Here is a 21,289-nt window from a genome sequence, read left to right on the forward strand (position 1 = left end):
GTTGTTCTGGATGAGCAACTTTCCATCTGATATTTTGCATTTAAAGGTCCGATCAGTGAGACAAACAAACATCAGGTCAGATCAGAAATAATCTGCTGTCAACGATACGATATTAAACATCCATCACACACCACAGCTTCTCTTCCTCTTCCTCTATTATTATTATCATTCACTTGAATGTTGGACACTTTAACCCTTTGATGCTTAATGGTAAACAGATATAGCGTATATAGGTCATTTAGAATGGTAAATAAATAATTTATTAATGTTTAACTAACTAAATAATTTATAAATGACAAATAGATGGTTTATTAATGTAAGTTTATAGTTACTTTACTATTAACAACAATTCAATTATAATTAATAGTTTATTAATGTTTTAGTTGCACACATTGTAACATTTTTAACACCATATTAAGTATGTTAATGATTTTGAAATGAAAAGATTAAATATGTATAGCACTTTGTAAATGGTTAATAACTGGTTTATAAACCATCTATAAACATCACCTAGTTGGTTATTGTAAAGCGTTATTGATAATAAAAGTTGTGTTACCTTGAACATCTGGGACTTGGTCCTGCGGGGGGACACGGTGAAGGGGCCGTCCACCAGGGACCGGTCCCCCGCCGGGCGCACCGTCACCCTCTCGGCGGGCGTGTGCGGTCGGCGTGCCGGCGACAGCGTCCTGCTGCAGCCGGGCGGCGGGCCGGGCGGAGGGATGTCAGCAGACGACGGCGGCACGGACACGCAGCGGGGCGGGCCCTCGCCGCGCGGCGCCGCGGAGGAGGGAGGCACGGTGGACGGGGGCCGGGGCCCGAACGGGTAGTCCGGGGCCGGGGTGTAGAGCGGCGCCGTGGGGCTGCCGTGGCGGAACTGGTGGCGCTGCTGCCACTCGTACAGCTGCCACACGGTGGCGGGCCCCGGGTCCGGGGTCAGACGGAAGTGGCTGAGGCGGTCCTGGGCGTACTTGTACTCCCCGAGGCGGGCCGGGGTCGGGCTCTGCCGCGGCGTCTTCGGCAGAGTCTGGTACGCATCCATGGAGGTGAACTTGTGCGTGGTGGGCGGCGTGCGGCGAGGCAGCGTGTTCTCTCTGGATGGAGGCCTGGGACACAGAAACAAGAGGACACAGAAACAAGAGGAGATTTACTAATATTCATCTCATCTCACCTGAAGTTTGTTTAATCATCATAGAAGAAAATAAGCCGATTAGATCAAACAAGTAACATTTCTTTAGCTCCATATCAGGTCTCAGTTCACAGGGACATTATTTGCTTGATTGTAATATTTGTAACAATAACAAGCTCAATATCTTCAGGCAGTGTTGTAGTCAAGACCACCTAAAGCGAGACCAAGACAAAAAGTAGGATCTATGATGATCAAAAACAAGTTATTTGAGGAAAACCTGGAATACTGAATGATGAAAATAATTTATTGCAAAGATATAGAACATAAAAACTTAGTGGGGTCACTTTAGACCATGTTGTGCATCAAAGGGTTAAAAGATTATTGTAGAAAGCTTTGCATAATTTACAAGTTGCTGTATTTTTTCTCTTTTTGTCAGTGATCAGATCCCTCTCGCTCCTCCACAGTCCAAATATGGTCTGCTCCCTGTTTCCGAAAACAAGATGGCGACACCAGATGGTGACGAGTGTAACACTGAGCTCGATGCCTCAACAACGATACAACAACAAACCAACGAGTAAGTCCATTATATATATCCAGACTCTGAGTAAAACCTGTTTGTAATCTGACTCTATGTATAATAAAACTGCCCCAGTGAGACGGAGACGTACCCTTTGTGCTCGGCCTTCTGCACCTTGACCCACTGCTCCACCTGCTCCAGGGCGCTCCTCCTCCGGTGGACCTGCTGGTGCGGCTCAGTGGCGGCGGGCGGCGGCGCCCTCTGGTACGTCCCCGCCGCGATGCCGTTGGGCTCCAGGATGGGGCTGGGCGTGGACACCAGGCCATTCCTGGTGCAGACGCTGGAGGGCAGCGTGGAGGCGGCCCGCGACGGGGCCCGGGACGGGACCCGGGACACGGGCGCCGAGGCCGACACGTGGTCCAGCGGCGGCAGGGCGCAGGGCGCCGGGTTGGAGGGCAGGGACGTGTGCGTGTCCATCTCCAGCGCCACGCCTCCCAGCGGCTGGTCCAGCTCCATGGCGCCCGGAGAGTCTTTGTGGAAGCTGCAGCGGTCGTCTATGTCGCGGTGGATCGGCTCCAGGAGAACCTCGTGGATGACGGGACGAAGGGGGTCCGGGGCCTCGTGGTGGTTCACGTGGTTGGACTGAGGGACCGCCTGCTGCTGAACGGGGAAGGGCTCAAACTTATCAGATGATCTGGAGAGAGGAGGAGAGGAGGAGAGGAGGAGAGGAGGAGAGAGGAGGAGAGGAGGAGAGAGGAGGAGAGGAGGAGAGGAGGAGAGAGGAGGAGAGAGGAGGAGAGGAGGAGAGGAGGAGAGGAGGAGAGAGGAGGAGAGGAGGAGAGGGTTAGATGAATGAAGACTCAAGAGTGCTGGTGTACTTGACTCTTCATGTCGTGGCTACTGCAGGTTACAGTGGGTAATACCAACATGGATACTACATGTTGGTATTACCCACTGAGGAAACTCTGATATTTAAAGGGAGCAGCCTTGTCTCTGGATCCCGCCCTCTGCAGAGCTGGGAATGGTTGGAATTTCCAATTGAAGGGCAACATTGCTCCCACCTGGGGGTTGTTTCCAACCCTAGATGGCCACTTAATTGCTTACTTGCCCTCACAGAGATGAATTCTCAGAATTCAGAAAGGAATGCAGATTTAGGCTGATCACAGAAAATATTCAGAGAGATCGCCCCAGCTGAACAACTCTTACTGCCCCAGTCAGTAAAGGTTTTTAGTGAATTCTGTATATGTTGCCAGTATATACTTTCACTTCTCTCAACGCAACCAGAGGACTTCTGTCCGAAACGTAAACAACCACTGGGTGGCAGTGGCATCCTGTAACATCTCCCTTTTTCTTACTGAAAGTGATGCTACCTGTTTAACTTAGGCACAGGACTGAGGCCTATTGAACACGACAATGAAATACCAAGTTCCATCAGACCGCCAATAAACAGAAACTGGCCCCATTAAACTCCTCAAAGTGGCAGCTTGGACCGCTGAAGATGTGTCTATAATCCTCATATTCAGCCCTGAAGACGTCCCAGTCTGTGCTCCAGTCTCCACTGAGCTTCATGGGACCAGAGGGGGAATAATGCCATCTTGTCAATAAATCTCCGTCAGTTAGCCACGGAGCTGAAGCTAGCTAGTTAGCCAGTAGCGCTAGCTAGTAATACTGTGCTAAACTAGTCAAAACAAATAACAAAATATGCATATGCTCTCATGCCGTTATTGTGCTGATACACCATCTATTAGCTGCCAATTCATCGCTTTTATTAACAGCTAAGCCACTTCTGACCCCATGTGACATGAATGAAGACACAAGAGAGCTGCTGTACTGGACTATTCATGTTGTGGCTAGAGCAAGTTACAATACCAACATTAGTACTGAACATATACAACCACTTCATCCTGTAACAGAGAGAGGAGGAGAGGAGAGGAAACCAGGATGGATTTCAGCCTTTTCCACTCTTGCTAGTTTGGTTCCTGAGAGTGAGAGGGAGCTGAGGAGGTAAATCAGACGACTGTTGGAGCTGTGGAGGAGAAAAAAACTAACAAAAGCAGCAGCAGCAGCAGGAGGAGAACATAAAGGAGGATTATGATTATTCTGCTGTCTGGCACTCAGCTCTGACTTTGAACATTTGGTTAAACCTGATAATTAAGTGGAGCTGACAGCACTCTTTCCTCTCAGAGGATTCAGAGCTTTGATTGGATCAGAACAGTTCTGTTCCATTGATCTCCTCCTGATCTGATCTGGACATCCTGTTCCTACACCTCCTCTCCTCTTTCTTCTCTTGTCAACCAGACGAACAAACTTTCATCCTCATCACTAACGTAAAGCTCAGAGCATTTTAAATGAAGCAGGGCCGAGCCTCGTAACCACGGCGACGTTTAACTCATTAATGACAGAAAGCTGAGGAGGAAAAATAATAAAACACATGACAGAGTTCACTTTAAAGAGGAAATTAAACATCTTATTACGACTACGATGACTTTTGGTTTGTCCTGTTAGATTGTAGAAGAATATGGAAGGCTCCATCTTTTAGTTTAACCCTCTGAACCCCATTGGAATCTATTTTTTCTTTAACCCTTTGATGCTCAACATAGAAACACCTTCTAATGCACAACATGCATTCATTCCCTTCATGTTATTTCATGCTGCTGTGTGTTTGAATATCTTTATTATTATTACAACAGATCATTATATCCATGTTTCCTTTCATACTTTATGAAGAAAAATAGTTTTTGTATTATTACATCAAAATTACACACATGGGTCTAAAATGACCTTGTGCATTAGAAGAGCAGTGATACAAAAAGTGATTCACTGAATGAACAATGTGAGTATATGTGTAACTATGTTTGTCTTATTTTGAAGGTTTAACTTTAAAAGAGTTGTGAGAACCACCAGATTATATTGGAAAATCACATATTTTAACATTTGAGACTTATTAGAACCAAAAACACCAATTTAACAAACTAGGATCGTTAATATTTGTGTCTTCTTTGTCAGGTTTTAAACTGGTGACAACATATAAACACCTTCTAATGACCAACATGGGTCAGAAATCACCTTGTGCATTAGAAGAGTAGTGATAAAAAAAAGGGTTTTTATTCAAAAAGTAAGAAAAGAAAAGAAAAAATGAGGATGTATGATGATCAAAAACAAGTTATTTGAGGAAAACCTGGAATACTGAATGATGAAATGAATTTATGCCAAAGATATAGAATATAAAAACTTAGTCGGGTCACTTTAGACCATGTTGTGCATCAAAGGGTTAAAAGATTATCATAGAAAGAAAAACAGGCATTATTATTGTCAACTCTCTAACAGTTGGTGAACAGATCAAAAGATTCCACAAGAAAAGATGAAGAAAACAAACGATGATGTGTCATGTTTTCTTTTTTTTCTGATTTCTGTCATTCTAACTGTGTTATTCTGCACAAAGACACGTTGGAGATGTTCCCAAGGACACAGGGAGGGAAATGTAAAGAGAGAAAAAACCTCCATGAAACGTGTCGTTGAGGTTCAGAGGGTTAAACGGATCCGATCAACTGAAAAATATCTGTCTGTCTGTATGATACAGAAGCAACCAAACCACTTTAAACCTCTGAAGTCCAGCAGATTTTGGTCCAAATGAGTTAACTTCCTCTGCATTCAGTCTCTGTCTCTGTCTTTCCTCCACACAAACTAGCTATCAGTCAGATTTTTCATTTAATTTTAATTAACAAAGTAAAAATCTGCCAGGAACCCAAAATACAAACAAAAGACACATGTTTCTATGGAAATTTTTTTTTTACCATTTATACACACAAAAAATAAAAAATAATAAAACTACAAAACAGTCTTTTTGCATGTAAATTAAAAATAGTAATAGTTTTCATTGTAGAAAGAAAATTCACATGTGAAACATAAATGTGACACCGTGAAAGCTCCTATGATTGAACTTTAACTGGCTTTCTCAGCTTGTCTACATATCAGATATAAATAAAGTTACTACTGTAAATAAAACATGTATTTTCAATAAATAGATGGACTCCAGAGGGTTAAAAGAAGCACAACATGCCAGTGAATAATAACACAACTTTTATAGTTTGTTCATTCTGTATAAAAAAGTCAAATCAGGGTGAAAAAGTGGTTTAAAAAGTTCTGTTCCGTCTGGTTTCCTTTCTGTCATTCATGAACAACTCGTGGGATTTCATCCAAACACAGAGAACATGAAGCGAGTGAGTGTGTGTGTGTGTGTGTGTGTGTGTGTGAGTGTGTGTGTGTGTGAGTGTGTGTGATCAAAGCCTCTGTCATCATGTTATTAATAATACATACGTTAGACAGCAGCTTCAACAACAGCAGTTCAGACATCAGAATGTTTCATGTCAAATAAAACAGTGAATCATGTTGCAGCTGACGGATCTGTGCCAGCTCTGTTATCTGATGTTGAGTTATTACATTATTTATATGATATAAAAACTGTATAAAACATCAACAAATGCTGCCATGTCACTATGACTTAGCACACATGATGTTTTATGGATCGTCCTAGCTGCACTACAAAAAACAACTGACAAAAAATAAGAAATAAATAACTAGAAAATGTCCTCTGGGTAAATAGTGAAAGGGCCACTACTGCCGGTGTGTGTACACTATGATGAGATTCTTCAGAGATTTATAACAATTAATACTAGTAATGTTATGATACTATATAATATACAAGGAGCACACCTACAACAAGCATTCCTTTACAAGTATTTATTTATACAGCAACCTATGACCTTTAACCTCAAAATGTGTGTGTGTGTGTGTGTGTGTGTGTGTGTATGTGTGTCTTTCTGTGTATCTGGAGGAGTGTGCGCGCTTACACACTTGTGTGTGTGCGTGTATCTGTAACTGTAATCACATCAAAGGAGCAAAGGCTTTGTGGTCGACCAATCAGAGCAGAGCAATCAACATAATTAACTGCCGCTGTAGAATGTTCCTGAACAGTGACAGCAGCCAGAGGTGGACAGACTGGAATTTCTGCCCTCGAACAGAAAGCATTTTTGGCAAAACCATAATACCTATCATTGATCCGACTTCACTTTGAGCGTCCTGAGTTCTTCCTGAACGTCTAAATATGGTTTTTTTTTTTCAGAAAAATGAAAAAATAGCTTTGTTAGAGCCATCTGAAAAAACTGTTACATCTCCCTTTTTCAGAAATCTTCCTGCGTTTTTAATATGGGAGCCAATGAGGCTGTTGGTGGTGTTGGTGGAGCATCTGTGCGTCCTACGCTCAAACTATAACTCTGACAGCTTTACCAGAGGATTGTGAGGGAGAAGACTAATTTTCCTACGTTTCTATGTATAAATTATTTCTGTAGAGTGGAATTTGCGGCCTGGAGCGCAGTTTTCAAATTTATTTTTTGACAGTTTTTTCTCTCCCTCTACACTCTGGCGATGATGTCACACACTGTGACACGAACATTCCGTGCAATACACACCCATTATAATCTCAGAATTTCTCCAAAAATGATCATGGTCATTGAACAGGGATTGATAAAAAACTATATGACCTATCGAAACGTGGATTAATACACCGATACACAAGACTTGTGTCCACTGTTTAAAGTTTAAATGGAGTCTCTAGGTGAAATTATGCCGGAGAAGTAGACGTTTAAAAATCCCCAATTATTGTTCTTTTTCGCTCAAATTTTTTTGGCCGTCCCATTCATTTCAATGCAAACTTTTGGGCAGTTTTTTGCGACTTTTGCGTAAGTGCACACACTCCTCCAGATACACGTTTCACACCACACACACACACACACACAAACACACACATTTTGAGGTTAAAGGGCATTGTTATAAATCTCTGAAGAATGTCATCATAGTGTACACACACCGGCAGTAGCCCCCGTGGCCCTTTCAGAATTTCCCCAGAGGAAATTTTCTAGTTTATATTTAAACTTTAATATCAGTTCATCTCTGGGAGGATTGTTACCTGTGTGGTTACTTAGTGGTTGTGTAGTGTGTGTAGTTACCTGGTTGTGTGTCCCATCAGCGTAGCCTGGTTCATGGCCCTCAGCCAGGTGTGTGTGTAGTGTGTGGTTGTGTAGTGTGTGTAGCTACCTGGTTGTGTGTCCCATCAGCGTAGCCTGGTTCATGGCCCTCAGCCAGGTGTGTGTGTAGTGTGTGGTTGTGTAGTGTGTGTAGCTACCTGGTTGTGTGTCCCATCAGCGTAGCCTGGTTCATGGCCCTCAGCCAGGTGTGTGTGTGGTTGTATAGTGTGTGTAGTTACCTGGTTGTGTGTCCCATTAGCGTAGCCTGGTTCATGGCCCTCAGCCAGGTGTGTGTGTGGTTGTGTAGTGTGTGTAGTTACCTGGTTGTGTGTCCCATTAGCGTAGCCTGGTTCATGGCCCTCAGCCAGGTGTTCATGTCCTCCTGCGTGTCGGCGCTGAAGTAGTACGTCCTCATTCCCGTGTGCTCCGCCTGCGAGCCAATCACAGAGCTCTGCTTGTAAATGTACGAGCGCATGCCGGTGTGGCTAGCCTATAGGAGGAGAGAGGAGGCGGGGTCAGAGAGGTCAGAGGTCAGCAGCGAGCTCCGGAGACGGGAGGCGTCATGCTGTCGACAAGAGAAACAACATCAGAGCCACAGAGAGAAACCACCAGATACAGACACAGAGCAGCCAGACAACCACAGACACCACGGACCAATGAGAGCACAGAACCTGCTGACCAATGAGAGCACAGATCCTTCTGACCAATGAGAGCACAGAACCTGCTGACCAATGAGAGCATAGATCCTTCTGACCAATGAGAGCACAGAACCTCCTGACCAATGAGAGCACAGAACCTCCTGACCAATGAGAGCACAGAACCTCCTGACCAATGAGAGCATAGATCCTTCTGACCAATGAGAGCATAGATCCTTCTGACCAATGAGAGCACAGATCCTCCAGACCAATGAGAGCACAGAACCTCCTGACCAATGAGAGCATAGATCCTTCTGACCAATGAGAGCATAGATCCTTCTGACCAATGAGAGCATAGATCCTTCTGACCAATGAGAGCACAGAACCTCCTGACCAATGAGAGCACAGAACCTCCTGACCAATGAGAGCATAGATCCTTCTGACCAATGAGAGCATAGATCCTTCTGACCAATGAGAGCACAGATCCTCCAGACCAATGAGAGCACAGATCCTCCTGACCAATGAGAGGACAGAACCTCCTGACCAATGAGAGCACAGATCCTTCTGACCAATGAGAGCACAGATCCTTCTGACCAATGAGAGGACAGATCCTTCTGACCAATGAGAGCACAGATCCTCCTGACCAATGAGAGCACAGATCCTCCTGGGGTGAGGCTAAATATAACTGCTAACTGCCAGCTAGCAAATTCTGAAACAGTTTGTGTAAGTAGAGCAGGTAAACAAAAAGCAGAAGGTGAATCAGCACCAAATGAAACTATCAAAACAAAGACAATAAAATAAGCCGAGGCATATCTGGCCTCAGCTTCACCAGCGATGGTGATGGAGAGAGACAGTGTGTTGTTGTGTTGTGTGTCTAAAATATCAGTTTCTGACTGATATCAGTGTGAAGCTGAACCAGTTACGAAGCCACTTGGAGAGTTCACATCCTGAACACAAAGACACACAGAGAAGATCAGTGATTTCCTCAGAAAAAAACAGTCAACTGTCGTGAACAACAGAGTTTCTTCACTAAAGCAGCTTCTGAGCCTGTAAATGTTCAACTCTCCTCCTATAAACTACAAAGTTACTCACAATAACAAGCTGCACACAATAACAGAGGGTTGATACGACCTATTGATATGATTCAGCTGTTATTGATGAAGCAACAGCAGCTAACTATGATACATTTATAACAACAGACCTGGAGCAGCGAGTCCCGTGTGACTCGTTACAGTTCACTCTAAAGGCCACTTGTTGTGGTTCTGTATTAATTACAGACAGTGTTGGGCTGGGCCCTTGATATATTTTATTTAGAAAAGTGTTTGTGAACCACTGCGTTGAAGTGGATGAGAAGAATCATCAGGCAGCTCAGCACCAGAGCTGAGAATAAAGGGACACGACGGATAAAAGCACCACATGTTTTCTTCTCTATCACCAACGGTTTCAGTTTCTGATGGGAGCCACTTCATCAAGATTGTGGATCGGAGATGGCAGCCATATAAAGTCTATGAGAACCAATATATCTTTCAAGCCACTTAGAAGGTCAATGTTAGTGTCAAAATCTACATTTTCTGGGCCAAAGAATCATTTAACTCTATGGAGTCTTATAGGGCTAATATGTCCCTTTTTGAATCTTTTTCATGTCTTTTTGTGTCTTTTTTGGTCATTTTGTGTCTTTTTTTTAGTAGTTTTGTGTCTTTTTTTGTAATTTTGTGTCTTTTTTTAGTCGTTTTGTGTCTTTTTGTGTTTTTTGTGTCTTTTTTTTAGTAATTTTGTGTCTTTTTTTTAGTCTGCTTTGTTTTCTAGTCTGGATGGAGTCAACAAGTCTGGATTATTTGGAGCTTTTGGACACTACACAGTGTTAACTGATCATTTTTAGTTGCTACTTTAATATGGTTTCTTCCATCTAGCAGAGTGAATGTTGTGATCCCAGAGAAGATGAAGTGATTTCTAAGAGGTTAGAGGGTTGGTGGAGGTGGAGAAGCAGTAATACTAGTGAAGTTTCTCTCCAGATGAAGGGAATGAGAATAAAACATCAACATGTTTGTGGTCTACTGAGACCTGGATCAGTCCAGATACTGGGCTTTAAGTCTGAGAGAGACACCAAGACGCTCTCTGTTGGATAATTCATACAGGCAGAAATCTTCTTCTCTCTTCTTTATAGACGCGCTAAAAATATCTCAGCGTGATGTCACTGATGATATAATTGGCTGGTTATCTACAGAGAAAACACACCATCAAGGAAGAGAAAAGGCCAAGAAAGTGATGAACAGAACATCTCTAGCAGCTCTTTAACCCTCTAAAGTCTCTAAAGTCTCCAAATAATCCAGACTTGTTGCCTCCATCAGACTAGAAAACAAAGCAGCGTGGAGCCCTACTGTACATTTACCTCTAAAGTTCTGGCTGTAAACTCCATGAGGCCAGTTTCAGTTTGATGATGATATACCAAGTAAAACTGGAGACAAGCTCAAATAGATTTAGTATCAAATGATAGAACTGGATGGAACCCTCTTATATGGTAGATTTGACACCTTTGGTCACATTTGACACATTTAAAATTCTTTATTGAGCATGATAGTGTTTTGATAGTTAAAAAAGATTCAAAATCACATTTTATGTTGGACTAAAGGAATAAAAAAGACACAAAATGACCAAAAAAAGACACAAAACGACTAAAAAGAGACACAAAATGACCAAAAAAAGACACAAAATGACTTACAAAGACACGAAAAGACATAAAAGGAGTAAAGAATGGAGAGAATGTCCCTCTCAGACTGTATAGAGTTAGTTAATGAAGTGTTGATGAAGAGGTTATCTCTCCACTCAGCTCTCATCTGTTACTGTCCTACTTCCTCTAACCGTCCTTCCTTTATCTTCTGATTCACTGAAGACAAATGAGAGAACCCACTCAACAACAGATGCATGCAAATTAAAAGTAATTAAACACTAAATCTTCACTGATTCACTCACTGAATAATGAATCAGAGACGTGAGGAAGCTGAGCAGAGCTGCACACACTAAAGGGCCAAAAAAGACACTAAAGGGCCAAAAAAGACACTAAAGGACCAAAAAAGACACTAAAGGACCAAAAAAGACACTAAAGGGCCAAAAAAGACACTAAAGGACCAAAAAAGACACTAAAGGGCCAAAAAAGACACTAAAGGACCAAAAAAGACACTAAAGGGCCAAAAAAGACACAAAAGGACCAAAAAAGACACTAAAGGACCAAAAAAGACACTAAAGGGCCAAAAAAGACACTAAAGGACCAAAGAAGACACTAAAGGACCAAAAAAGACACTAAAGGGCCAAAAAAGACACTAAAGGACCAAAAAAGACACTAAAGGGCCAAAAAAGACACTAAAGGACCAAAAAAGACACTAAAGGGCCAAAAAAGACACAAAAGGACCAAAAAAGACACTAAAGGACCAAAAAAGACACTAAAGGGCCAAAAAAGACACTAAAGGACCAAAGAAGACACTAAAGGGCCAAAAAAGACACTAAAGGACCAGAAAAGACACTAAAGGACCAAAAAAGACACTAAAGGACCAGAAAAGACACTAAAGGACCAAAAAAGACACTAAAGGGCCAGAAAAGACACTAAAGGACCAAAAAAGACACTAAAGGACCAAAAATAGATGCAAAAATGACACAAAATTATCAAAATAGACACAAATTGACCAAAAAAGACGCAAATTACCAAAAATAGATGTAAAAATGACTAAAAAAGACATAAAATTACAAATTATAGATGCAGAAATGACCAAAAAGACACAGACAGTCCATGAATCCTGCAGACAGACTGAATGCTGTTCTCTCTCTGTTACTATAAATCTGAATAATAATAATAATAATAATAATAATAATAATAATAATAACAATAATAATAATAAGGATAAACTGCAGCTCTCAGACGTGTTACAAACAGACAAGCTGTGATCGTTCACCTCCTCCTCTCCTCCGTCTGAAGCAGACTCCTCTCCTGCTGCTGCTACTAACACAACAAGTTAAACTATCGTTTCCTCCTCATCATCATCATCATCATCATCATCATCATCAGAGCCTCCTTGATGCTGATCCTGGTTCATATTTAGAGATCTGGAGCTGATTGCAGCTCACTCCACTCCTAATAACTTCTCTCTGTCTGAGTGGATGGTGGAGTATATTTTATTCAAGGCATCTTATTTTGACAGTCTTCTTGTAAATTCTGTGGTGGATTCTGTTAACACACTGCGCTCTTATTTTTGAAAGCTGCATGTGTTAAGACAAGCTAGTTTTTCTGAGTAATTTTTTTCTGTTTTTCTGACTATTTTTTCAGTTTTTTCTGAGTAATTTTTTTCTGTTTTTCTGACTATTTTTTCAGTTTTTTCTGAGTAATTTTTTTTCTGTTTTCCTGACGTTTTTTTCTGTTTTTCAGAGTAATTTTTTTTCTGTTTTTCTGACAATTTTTTTTCTGTTTTTCGTGGTAATTCTTTTAAAGAATTATGGCGGTATAATCATGAACGCTATGATATGGACCAGCCCTAACAGACATGTATATTTAAAGATGTGGAGTCGACTCCAGGCCTAATAACTCCTCTCTGGATGGAGGAGGAGGAGGAGGAGGAGGAGGAGTAATAACTCCTCTCTGTGGATGGAGGAGGAGGAGGAGGAGGAGTAATAACTCCTCTCTGTGGATGGAGGAGGAGGAGGAGTAATAACTCCTCTCTGTGGATGGAGGAGGAGGAGGAGGAGGAGTAATAACTCCTCTCTGTGGATGGAGGAGGAGGAGGAGTAATAACTCCTCTCTGTGGATGGAGGAGGAGAAGGAGTAACTCCTCTCTGTGGATGGAGGAGGAGGAGGAGGAGGAGTAACTCCTCTCTGTGGATGGAGGAGGAGGAGGAGTAATAACTCCTCTCTGTGGATGGAGGAGGAGGAGGAGGAGGAGTAATAACTCCTCTCTGTGGATGGAGGAGGAGGAGGAGTAATAACTCCTCTCTGTGGATGGAGGAGGAGAAGGAGTAACTCCTCTCTGTGGATGGAGGAGGAGGAGGAGTAACTCCTCTCTGTGGATGGAGGAGGAGGAGGAGTAATAACTCCTCTCCGTGGATGGAGGAGGAGTTATTACTCCTCTCTGTGGATGGAGGAGGAGGAGGAGTAATAACTCCTCTCTGTGGATGGAGGAGGAGGAGGAGGAGTAATAACTCCTCTCTGTGGATGGAGGAGGAGTAGTAACTCCTCTCTGTGGATGGAGGAGGAGTAACTCCTCTCTGTGGATGGAGGAGGAGGAGGAGTAACTCCTCTCTGTGGATGGAGGAGGAGGAGGAGTAATAACTCCTCTCTGTGGATGGAGGAGGAGGAGGAGTAACTCCTCTCTGTGGATGGAGGAGGAGGAGGAGTAATAACTCCTCTCTGTGGATGGAGGAGGAGGAGTAACTCCTCTCCGTGGATGGAGGAGGAGTCGGAGGAGGAGTAACTCCTCTCTGTGGATGGAGGAGGAGGAGTAACTCCTCTCCGTGGATGGAGGAGGAGTCGGAGGAGGAGTAACTCCTCTCCGTGGATGGAGGAGGAGTCGGAGGAGGAGTAACTCCTCTCTGTGGATGGAGGAGGAGGAGGAGTAACTCCTCTCTGTGGAGGAGGAGGAGGAGGAGTAACTTTCCCTGCCAGTCTGGAGGTGGAAGAGTCTGATTATGTCCTCATAAAGTCTCTTTATTGTTTAAAGTTATTCTCATGTGGCTAAAGATAATAAAATGTTACATTTATAACTGCAGTTCCATTAAATTCACAAAGCGGTTTGTCACTTTTAGAGCTGCGTTTCTCCTCCAGCAGCTCGTTCTCATTCTGCTGCTGCCGTGCAGATTAATTCCTCATTAGATGAAGTGACTGAGCACAAACCTTCATATTTATATTATTCAGGATCAGCTGAGCAGCTCTGAGGGAACAGCTGATTACATGATTACTGAGTGGAGGACTGAGCTACTGAGGCATCTCAGATATACAACACTCTCTCTTTATGATGCATTAAAACATGCAGATTAATGCTAGATAATGCTTATAGAACTGGATATTTACAGCTGTATGCACAATGCTTAGAGCAATATTCACAACACATTATAAAGCATTATAAGGCATTTTAAAATGACTTGTTTACCTTTAAACAAGGCTTAACATGGCTTTTTTTTAAAGCGCCATAACTAAAAAACGAGGTGACATGGAAAAATGGAAAAAAGGGATCTAATCATCTAACACTGTACCTATAAATAAACATGTTCTTATGGTCATTTTTTATGTATAGTTTTATTATATTTGAATTTTACCTTCATATGTTCATATTTGTAACCTATATTTACATGTTTCAGGTCTGAAACAGTTCATTGAACATATTTGTGTTTTTTATTGTCATAAATAGTATAATTTTATTTCAGATTTCATGATTTTTGTGTATTTTTGGGCTCAATATGTTAATAAAGTGTGTTAAAGTGAAAAAATAATAGTCAGATCATGTTGAAATTGTGGTGAGAAAATACAGAATACCAAACATGAGTATAGTAAATATTATGTGGTATATCAAGGGCAAACAGGCTCAGAGCCCAGAGGGTTAAACATTACAATATATAATAATGTATGAGCACATACTGCATGAATAATGCATAAAAACACAGACATAATTGAAAAGATCAGTCCTGTTGTCACTTTGGGAATAATTCATATTTCTTCCTTTAGATTTTGACCTTTTAAACCTTCATGTTGGGCCTTAAAGAGCTCAGGAGGAACATGTGTACGTTTTGTTTCCACACTCTGAAACTGGTACACAGACATCAATTGAATTTTATAATTCTACTAATATTATGACACTAATAATATTAATGGAGCTCCTTGCATGGAAACCGTGCAGAACTATCTGATTTAAAAGGAGTGAACAGACAGGAGACTAAAGTATTGACTATCTGAACCATGTCTCCGTCTCTGCATCAGAAGAGCCTGTCGAGTGTTTCTAAAGAGAGTTTTCTGTTCCTCTGCTGTCTCCGTGTTCAGTCAGTCTGAGAGGTTTCATCCTCAACGTGTCTCCTTAAAGCTCCTGATGAGAGAAATGAGCTGCAGATGTTTGCTTAAAGTCCACAGAGCTCCCACAGGAGATATATATATATATATATATATATATATATATATATATATATATATATATACCAGCAGCTGTGGAGCGTCTCTGTCAGGCCTGAAGAAGGCCTGACAGAGACGGAGAGACGGACGAGCATCAACAAACAGCCTGAAACCTCCTGACGAGAGGAGAAACAGCGTCTGAGGAGCAGCTGTCAGAGGAATCCTGCTGCTGCCATCAACACTCTGACAGGCTTCATGAAGCCTCATGAAGCCTCATAAAGCCTCATGGAGCTGCAGCCGGACGGCTTCATGAGGAGAGACGGAGCTCTCACATGTTCACACAGCAGCAATAAACAGACTCACATTCAGACTGAAATTGAAACTAGAAGCAGAGATCTCTATCTTAAATCCTGTTTACGAGCTGATTTCTGACCACGTGTCCAGTTCTCTCCTGTCACCAGTAGGGCTGGCCATATGGCTCTAAAATATTTTTCTTTTAAAGATTAAAAGGCTGTTTGCAGTCCTGTTTACAGTCCCTTAATTTGTGATTTGTGTGTGTTTGTTTGATGGGTGCGTGCCTTGGTTGGTTATTTATTTAATATTTATCTTTTTTGCACTGGTGGGAGAAGAGCTGAGCCTCAATTTCGTTGTGCTAACGTATTTTTTTATACTACCGTGCAATGATAATAAAGACTCTATTCGATATTCCGGTGCTCCTGGTTCCTGCCGGCCAGTCCTCGTTCAGTGTTCTCTCGCCTTCGAACTCCAGTCCTCCACCTTCCCACCGAGAGGTCCCGGGTGGGTTCATCGTCTCTCTGCTCTCGGGCGGAGCCAAAGACTGGGGAACAGCTGAGTGGGAGAAGGAATCCTCCATCTTCTCCGCCGAGCTCCGGAAAGTCTTCGATCACGCCCGGAGGAGGCTGCTCGAGGTTTGTTCAACCGGACACGGGGAGAACTCCGTGTCTGACTACTCCATCGAGTTCAGCATCACGGCAGCTGAGAGTAACTGGAACGCTGCTTCTCTTCTGGATGCTTTCTACCACGGACTCTCCGACCGCATTAAGGACGAGCTGTGATCTTCCTGCCAGCTTGGATGAGCTTGTCGCTCTCGACTACAGGGGACTCAATGACATTACAGTCAAGAACAGGTTCCCTCTTCCACTAATCTCCTCTGCCTTTGAACTGCTACAGGGAGCTACCATTTTTTCCAAACTCGACCTCGGCAACGCTTACCATTTAGTAAGAATCAGGGAAGGGGACGAGTGGAAGACTGCCCTCCATACTCCTCGTGGGCACTATGAGTATTTAGTTATGCCATTTGGTCTCACCAATGCCTCTGCTGTCTTCCAGGGGTTGGTTAATGATGTCCTTCAGGATCTACTAAATATCTGTGTTTTTGTTTACCTGGATGATATTCTCGTCTTCTCCAAGTCCAAACAGGAGCATGTGGTGCATGTATACACCAAGTTCATTCAGAGGCTCCTGGAGAATCAGCTCTTCATTAAGGCGGAGAAATGCCAGATCCACGTCTCCGAGGTATCCTTCCTGGGGTTCATCATCAACGCTGGTAACATCCGGATGGACCCAGCCAAGACCAGGGCGGTCACCGACCGGCCTGGTCCTTCCACACGCAAAGAACTTCAAGGCTTCCTGGGGTTCGCTAACTTCTACCGATGGTTCATCCGAAGCTACAGCTCGGTAGCGGCTCCTCTCACCGCCCTCACCTCCCTGAAGGAGCCTTTCCAATGGTCCGCCGCTGCTGAGAGAGCTTTTGGTGAGTTGAAGTCACGATTCTCCTCGGATCCCATCCTCATATTCCCTGACCCCTCTCGCCAGTTAATTGTTGAAGTGGATGCCTCGGACACTGGTGTGGGGTTAGTTCTGTCTCAGCGGTCGGCAGAGGATCAGAAGGTTCACCTTCTTCTCCCGGAAGTTGTCTCCTGCGGAGAGGAATTATGACATAGGGAACCGGGAGCTGTTGGCGGTGAAGCTTGCAGACACTGGTTGAAGGGAGCAGAGCAGCCGTTTGTGGTCTGGACAGATCACAAAAATCTGGAATACATTCGTTCAGCCAATCGGTTGAACTCCCGTCAAGCTAGGTGGCCCTCTTCTTTAAGCGCTTTGAATTCTCCCTCTCCTACCGACCAGGCTCAAAGAACATCAAACCCGTCAGTTCCAGCCGGAGAGCGCTACTACCCATCCTGAAGACATCTTCCCTCCGACATGTGTCATCGGAGCAGTAACCTGGGAGGTGGAGGATCAGGTGAAGCGCTCCCAGTGCTTGTCCTGATAACCGCCTGTTTGTTCCTGCGAGCCTCCGTCCTCAGGTCCTCCAGTGGGGTCACTGTTCTCGCCTGGCTTGTCACCCTGGGGTGAGACACACCCTAGCTCTGTTCCGGTTCTGGTGGTCCTCCATGGAGGATCTGCTCCCAACACAAGAGTACTCACCAAGCTCCCTCCGGCCTCTTTCATCCACTGCCGGTTCCTCGTCGCCCCTGGTCCCACATCTCTTTGGACTTTGTCACCGGCCTACCACCCTCTGACGGTAACACAGTCATACTCACGGTTATTAATCCGTTTTCCAAGACCACCCACCTGATTCCATTACCCAAATTACCCACTGCCAAAGAAACTGCTGAAGTCATGCTGCAACATGTGTTCCAGCTACATGGTCTCCCCTGGGTCTCCCTCACTTTTGGTCTGGGTTTGGCAGTCTGCTGGGGGCCTCCGTCAGTCTGTCATCTGGTTTCCATCCTCAGTCTAACGGCTGAACGCATGAATCAACTGATGGAGACGGCGCTGTGCTGTCTCACCTTCCCCAACCCATCCTCATGGTCCAAACAACTCCTGTGGGTAGAGTACGCCCATAACACCCTTCTCAGTTCAGCCACCGGCCTCTCTCCTTTCCAGTGCTCCCGGGTTACCAACCACCGCTCTTCCCTGAGCAGGAACGTGAGGCCAGCGTCCCCTCAGTGCAGGCATTCATCCGACGATGTTGATGCACTTAGATGCAAGCCAGCTCCACCCTTTTTTCGCTCAGCCAACCGGCACCGCACCCCTGCACCCCGTTGCACCCCGTTACACCCCGTTGCACCCCGTTACACCCCGTTACACCTCGTTACACCCCGTTACACCCCGTTACACCCCGTTACACCTCGTTACACCTCGTTACACCCCGTTACACCCCGTTACACCCCGTTACACCTCGTTACACCCCGTTACACCTCGTTACACCCCGTTACACCCCGTTACACCCCGTTACACCTCGTTACACCCCGTTACACCCCGTTACACCTCGTTACACCCCGTTACACCCCGTTACACCCCGTTACACCTCGTTACACCTCGTTACACCCCGTTACACCCCGTTACACCCCGTTACACCTCGTTACACCCCGTTACACCTCGTTACACCTCATTACACCCCGTTACACCTCGTTACATTACATTACATTACATTACATGTCATTTAGCAGACGCTTTTGTCCAAAGCGACTTACAATAAGTGCATTCAACCTGATGGTACTAGACATAGACCACAGGAATCAAGTAAGTACATAACTTTAAGAGCTAACTGTCATTGCTACAGGAGTGCTATATGTTAAAGAAGAAAAGAATAGAAAAGAAGAAGAAGAAGAAGAAGAAGAGCAAATTTTTTTTTTTTTTTTTTTTAAATATATATATGTGTTAGGTGACCATGGCTTAACCGAGGTATTGTTGGAAGAGATAGGTCTTCAGCCTGCGGCGGAAGATGTACAGGCTGTCTGAGGTCCTGATGTCGGTGGGGAGCTCGTTCCACCATTTGGGAGCCAAGATAGAGAAAAGTCTGGAAGAGGTTTTGAGGCGAGTTGACCCACGGAGGGTGGGAGTCGCCAGCTGTTTGGCTGATGCAGAGCGGAGAGGACGGGCAGGGGTGTAGAGTTTGACAAGGTCCTGGATGTAAGTAGGACCTGAACCGTTAGCAGCAGAGTACGCCAGAGCTAGAGTCTTGAAGCGTATCCTAGCAGCCACAGGTAGCCAGTGTAGGGAGCGGAGGAGGGGTGTTGTGTGTGAAAATTTGGGAAGATTGAAGACCAATCGAGCAGCTGCATTCTGGATGAGTTGCAGAGGTCGGATGGCTTTGGCAGGCAGACCTGCCATGAGGGAGTTGCAGTAGTCCAGGCGTGAGATGACCAGTGCCTGGACCAGGACCTGAGCTGCCTTCTGAGTGAGAAACGGACGGATTCTCCTGATGTTATGCAGCAAGAATCTGCTAGATCTGGTGGTAGCGGTGATGTTTGTGTTGAGGGACAGTTGGTTGTCAAGAGTCACGCCAAGGTTCTTGGCGGTTTCTGTGGAGACAACCACTGTGTTCTGGACAGTGATGTGGAGGTCAGTGGTGGGGGAGCCCTTCCCTGGGAGGTAGAGTAGCTCGGTCTTGCCCAGGTTGAGTTTGAGGTGGTGCGAGGACATCCACTGGGAGATGTTGGCCAGACATGCAGAGATACGTGCTGCTGCCTGTGTTTCAGACTGGGGAAATGAGAAGATTAGCTGGGTGTCGTCGGCATAGCTATGATAGGAGAAGCCATGCGAGTGGATGAGGGAGCCAAGGGAGTTGGTGTAAATTGAGAAGAGGAGCGGACCAAGGACCGAGCCTTGAGGGACCCCGGTGGTGAGTAGACAGGGTTCTGAAACAGAACCCCTCCAAGTTACACGGAAGGTGCGGTCCTTGAGGTAGGATTTGAGCAGAGACAGGGCAGAGCCAGATACTCCCAGGTGGTGAAGGGTGGAGATGAGGATCTGGTGATCCAGTGTCAAAAGCTGCAGAAAGGTCCAGTAGAACCACCACAGATGAGAGAGAGGCTGCCTTCGCCTTGTGAAGCTGTTCAGTCACAGCGAGAAGGGCAGTCTCTGTTGAGTGGCCCTTCTTAAAACCAGACTGGTGAGGGTCAAGGAGGTTGTTCCCATGCAGATAGCAGGATAGTTGGTTGAAGATAGCCCGTTCCAGAGTTTTGGAGAGGAACGGCAGGAGAGAGACGGGTCTGTAGTTGTCCACTAAGGATGGGTCGAGGGTGGATTTATTTAAGAGAGGATTCACCCTCGCTTCCTTCAGAGAGTTAGGAAAGCAGCCAGTAGTCAAGGAAGTGTTGATAAGATGGGAGAGGAACGGGAGGAGATCAGGAGCAATAGACTGAAACAGGTGGGAGGGAATAGGATCCAGCTGACAAGTGGTAGGACGGGCAGAGGTTACAAGGCTGAGCACTTGAGGAGGAGACAGTGGAGTGAATGCTGAAAGGGAGGGAGACGCTGATGGGGAGGGAGGAGAGGCAGGTTGTGAGACTGGATGGGTAAATGACGAGCGTATGTCCTCAATCTTTTTCAGGAAGTGGCTGACAAAGTGGGTCGGTAGGAGGGAGGAGGTAGGAGGGGGGGTTGGAGGGACCAAGAGATTTGTAAAGATTGAGTAGAGCTTCTTCGGGTTGGAGAATGAAGATTGAATCTTGGCCTGATAGAAAGAGCTTTTTCCAGCTGAGATCAGAGATGAGAAGGCAGCAAGAAGAGATTGGTAGTTGCGTAGGTCCTCAGGGTGTTTAGTTTTCTGCCATTTCCGTTCTGCTGCCCGTAGGGGAGCTCTGGTGGCACGCACAGAGTCCGACAGCCAAGGGGCAGGGGAGGACTTGCGCACTTTACGAGGAGTGAGAGGACAGAGTGAGTCAAGAGAGGAGGAGAGGGTGGCAAGGAGAGTGTCGGTTGCAGAGTTGGGCTGCAGAAGTGAGAAAGAGTCTGATGAAGGGAGGGATGAGAGAACAGTTGAGGCCAGAGCAGGAGGAGAGAGAGAGCGAATGTTGCGGCGGACCAGTGCAGTATCTGTCGGTGAGGACAGACAGTCCGATCGGGAGAGTGGGAGGGAGAACTTGATAAAGTAGTGGT

General features: G+C 44.9%; 1 protein-coding gene across 1 annotated transcript in view; it reads right to left on the minus strand.

Moving 5' to 3' along the window:
- LOC131972864 (pleckstrin homology domain-containing family A member 7-like) overlaps positions 1 to 21,289 on the minus strand; it is a 157,399-nt gene that overhangs the window by 33,836 nt on the left and 102,274 nt on the right. The window contains exons 7-9 of the mRNA XM_059334632.1: positions 7,987 to 8,096; positions 1,795 to 2,337; positions 557 to 1,103 (exon numbers count right to left, since the gene is read on the minus strand). Of these exons, the coding sequence (XP_059190615.1) occupies positions 557 to 1,103; positions 1,795 to 2,337; positions 7,987 to 8,096 (1,200 nt within the window). The remainder of the gene's footprint in view (positions 1 to 556; positions 1,104 to 1,794; positions 2,338 to 7,986; positions 8,097 to 21,289) is intronic.

Source organism: Centropristis striata, chromosome 6 (assembly GCF_030273125.1).
Source record: "Centropristis striata isolate RG_2023a ecotype Rhode Island chromosome 6, C.striata_1.0, whole genome shotgun sequence".
NCBI classification, from domain to species: domain Eukaryota; kingdom Metazoa; phylum Chordata; class Actinopteri; order Perciformes; family Serranidae; genus Centropristis; species Centropristis striata.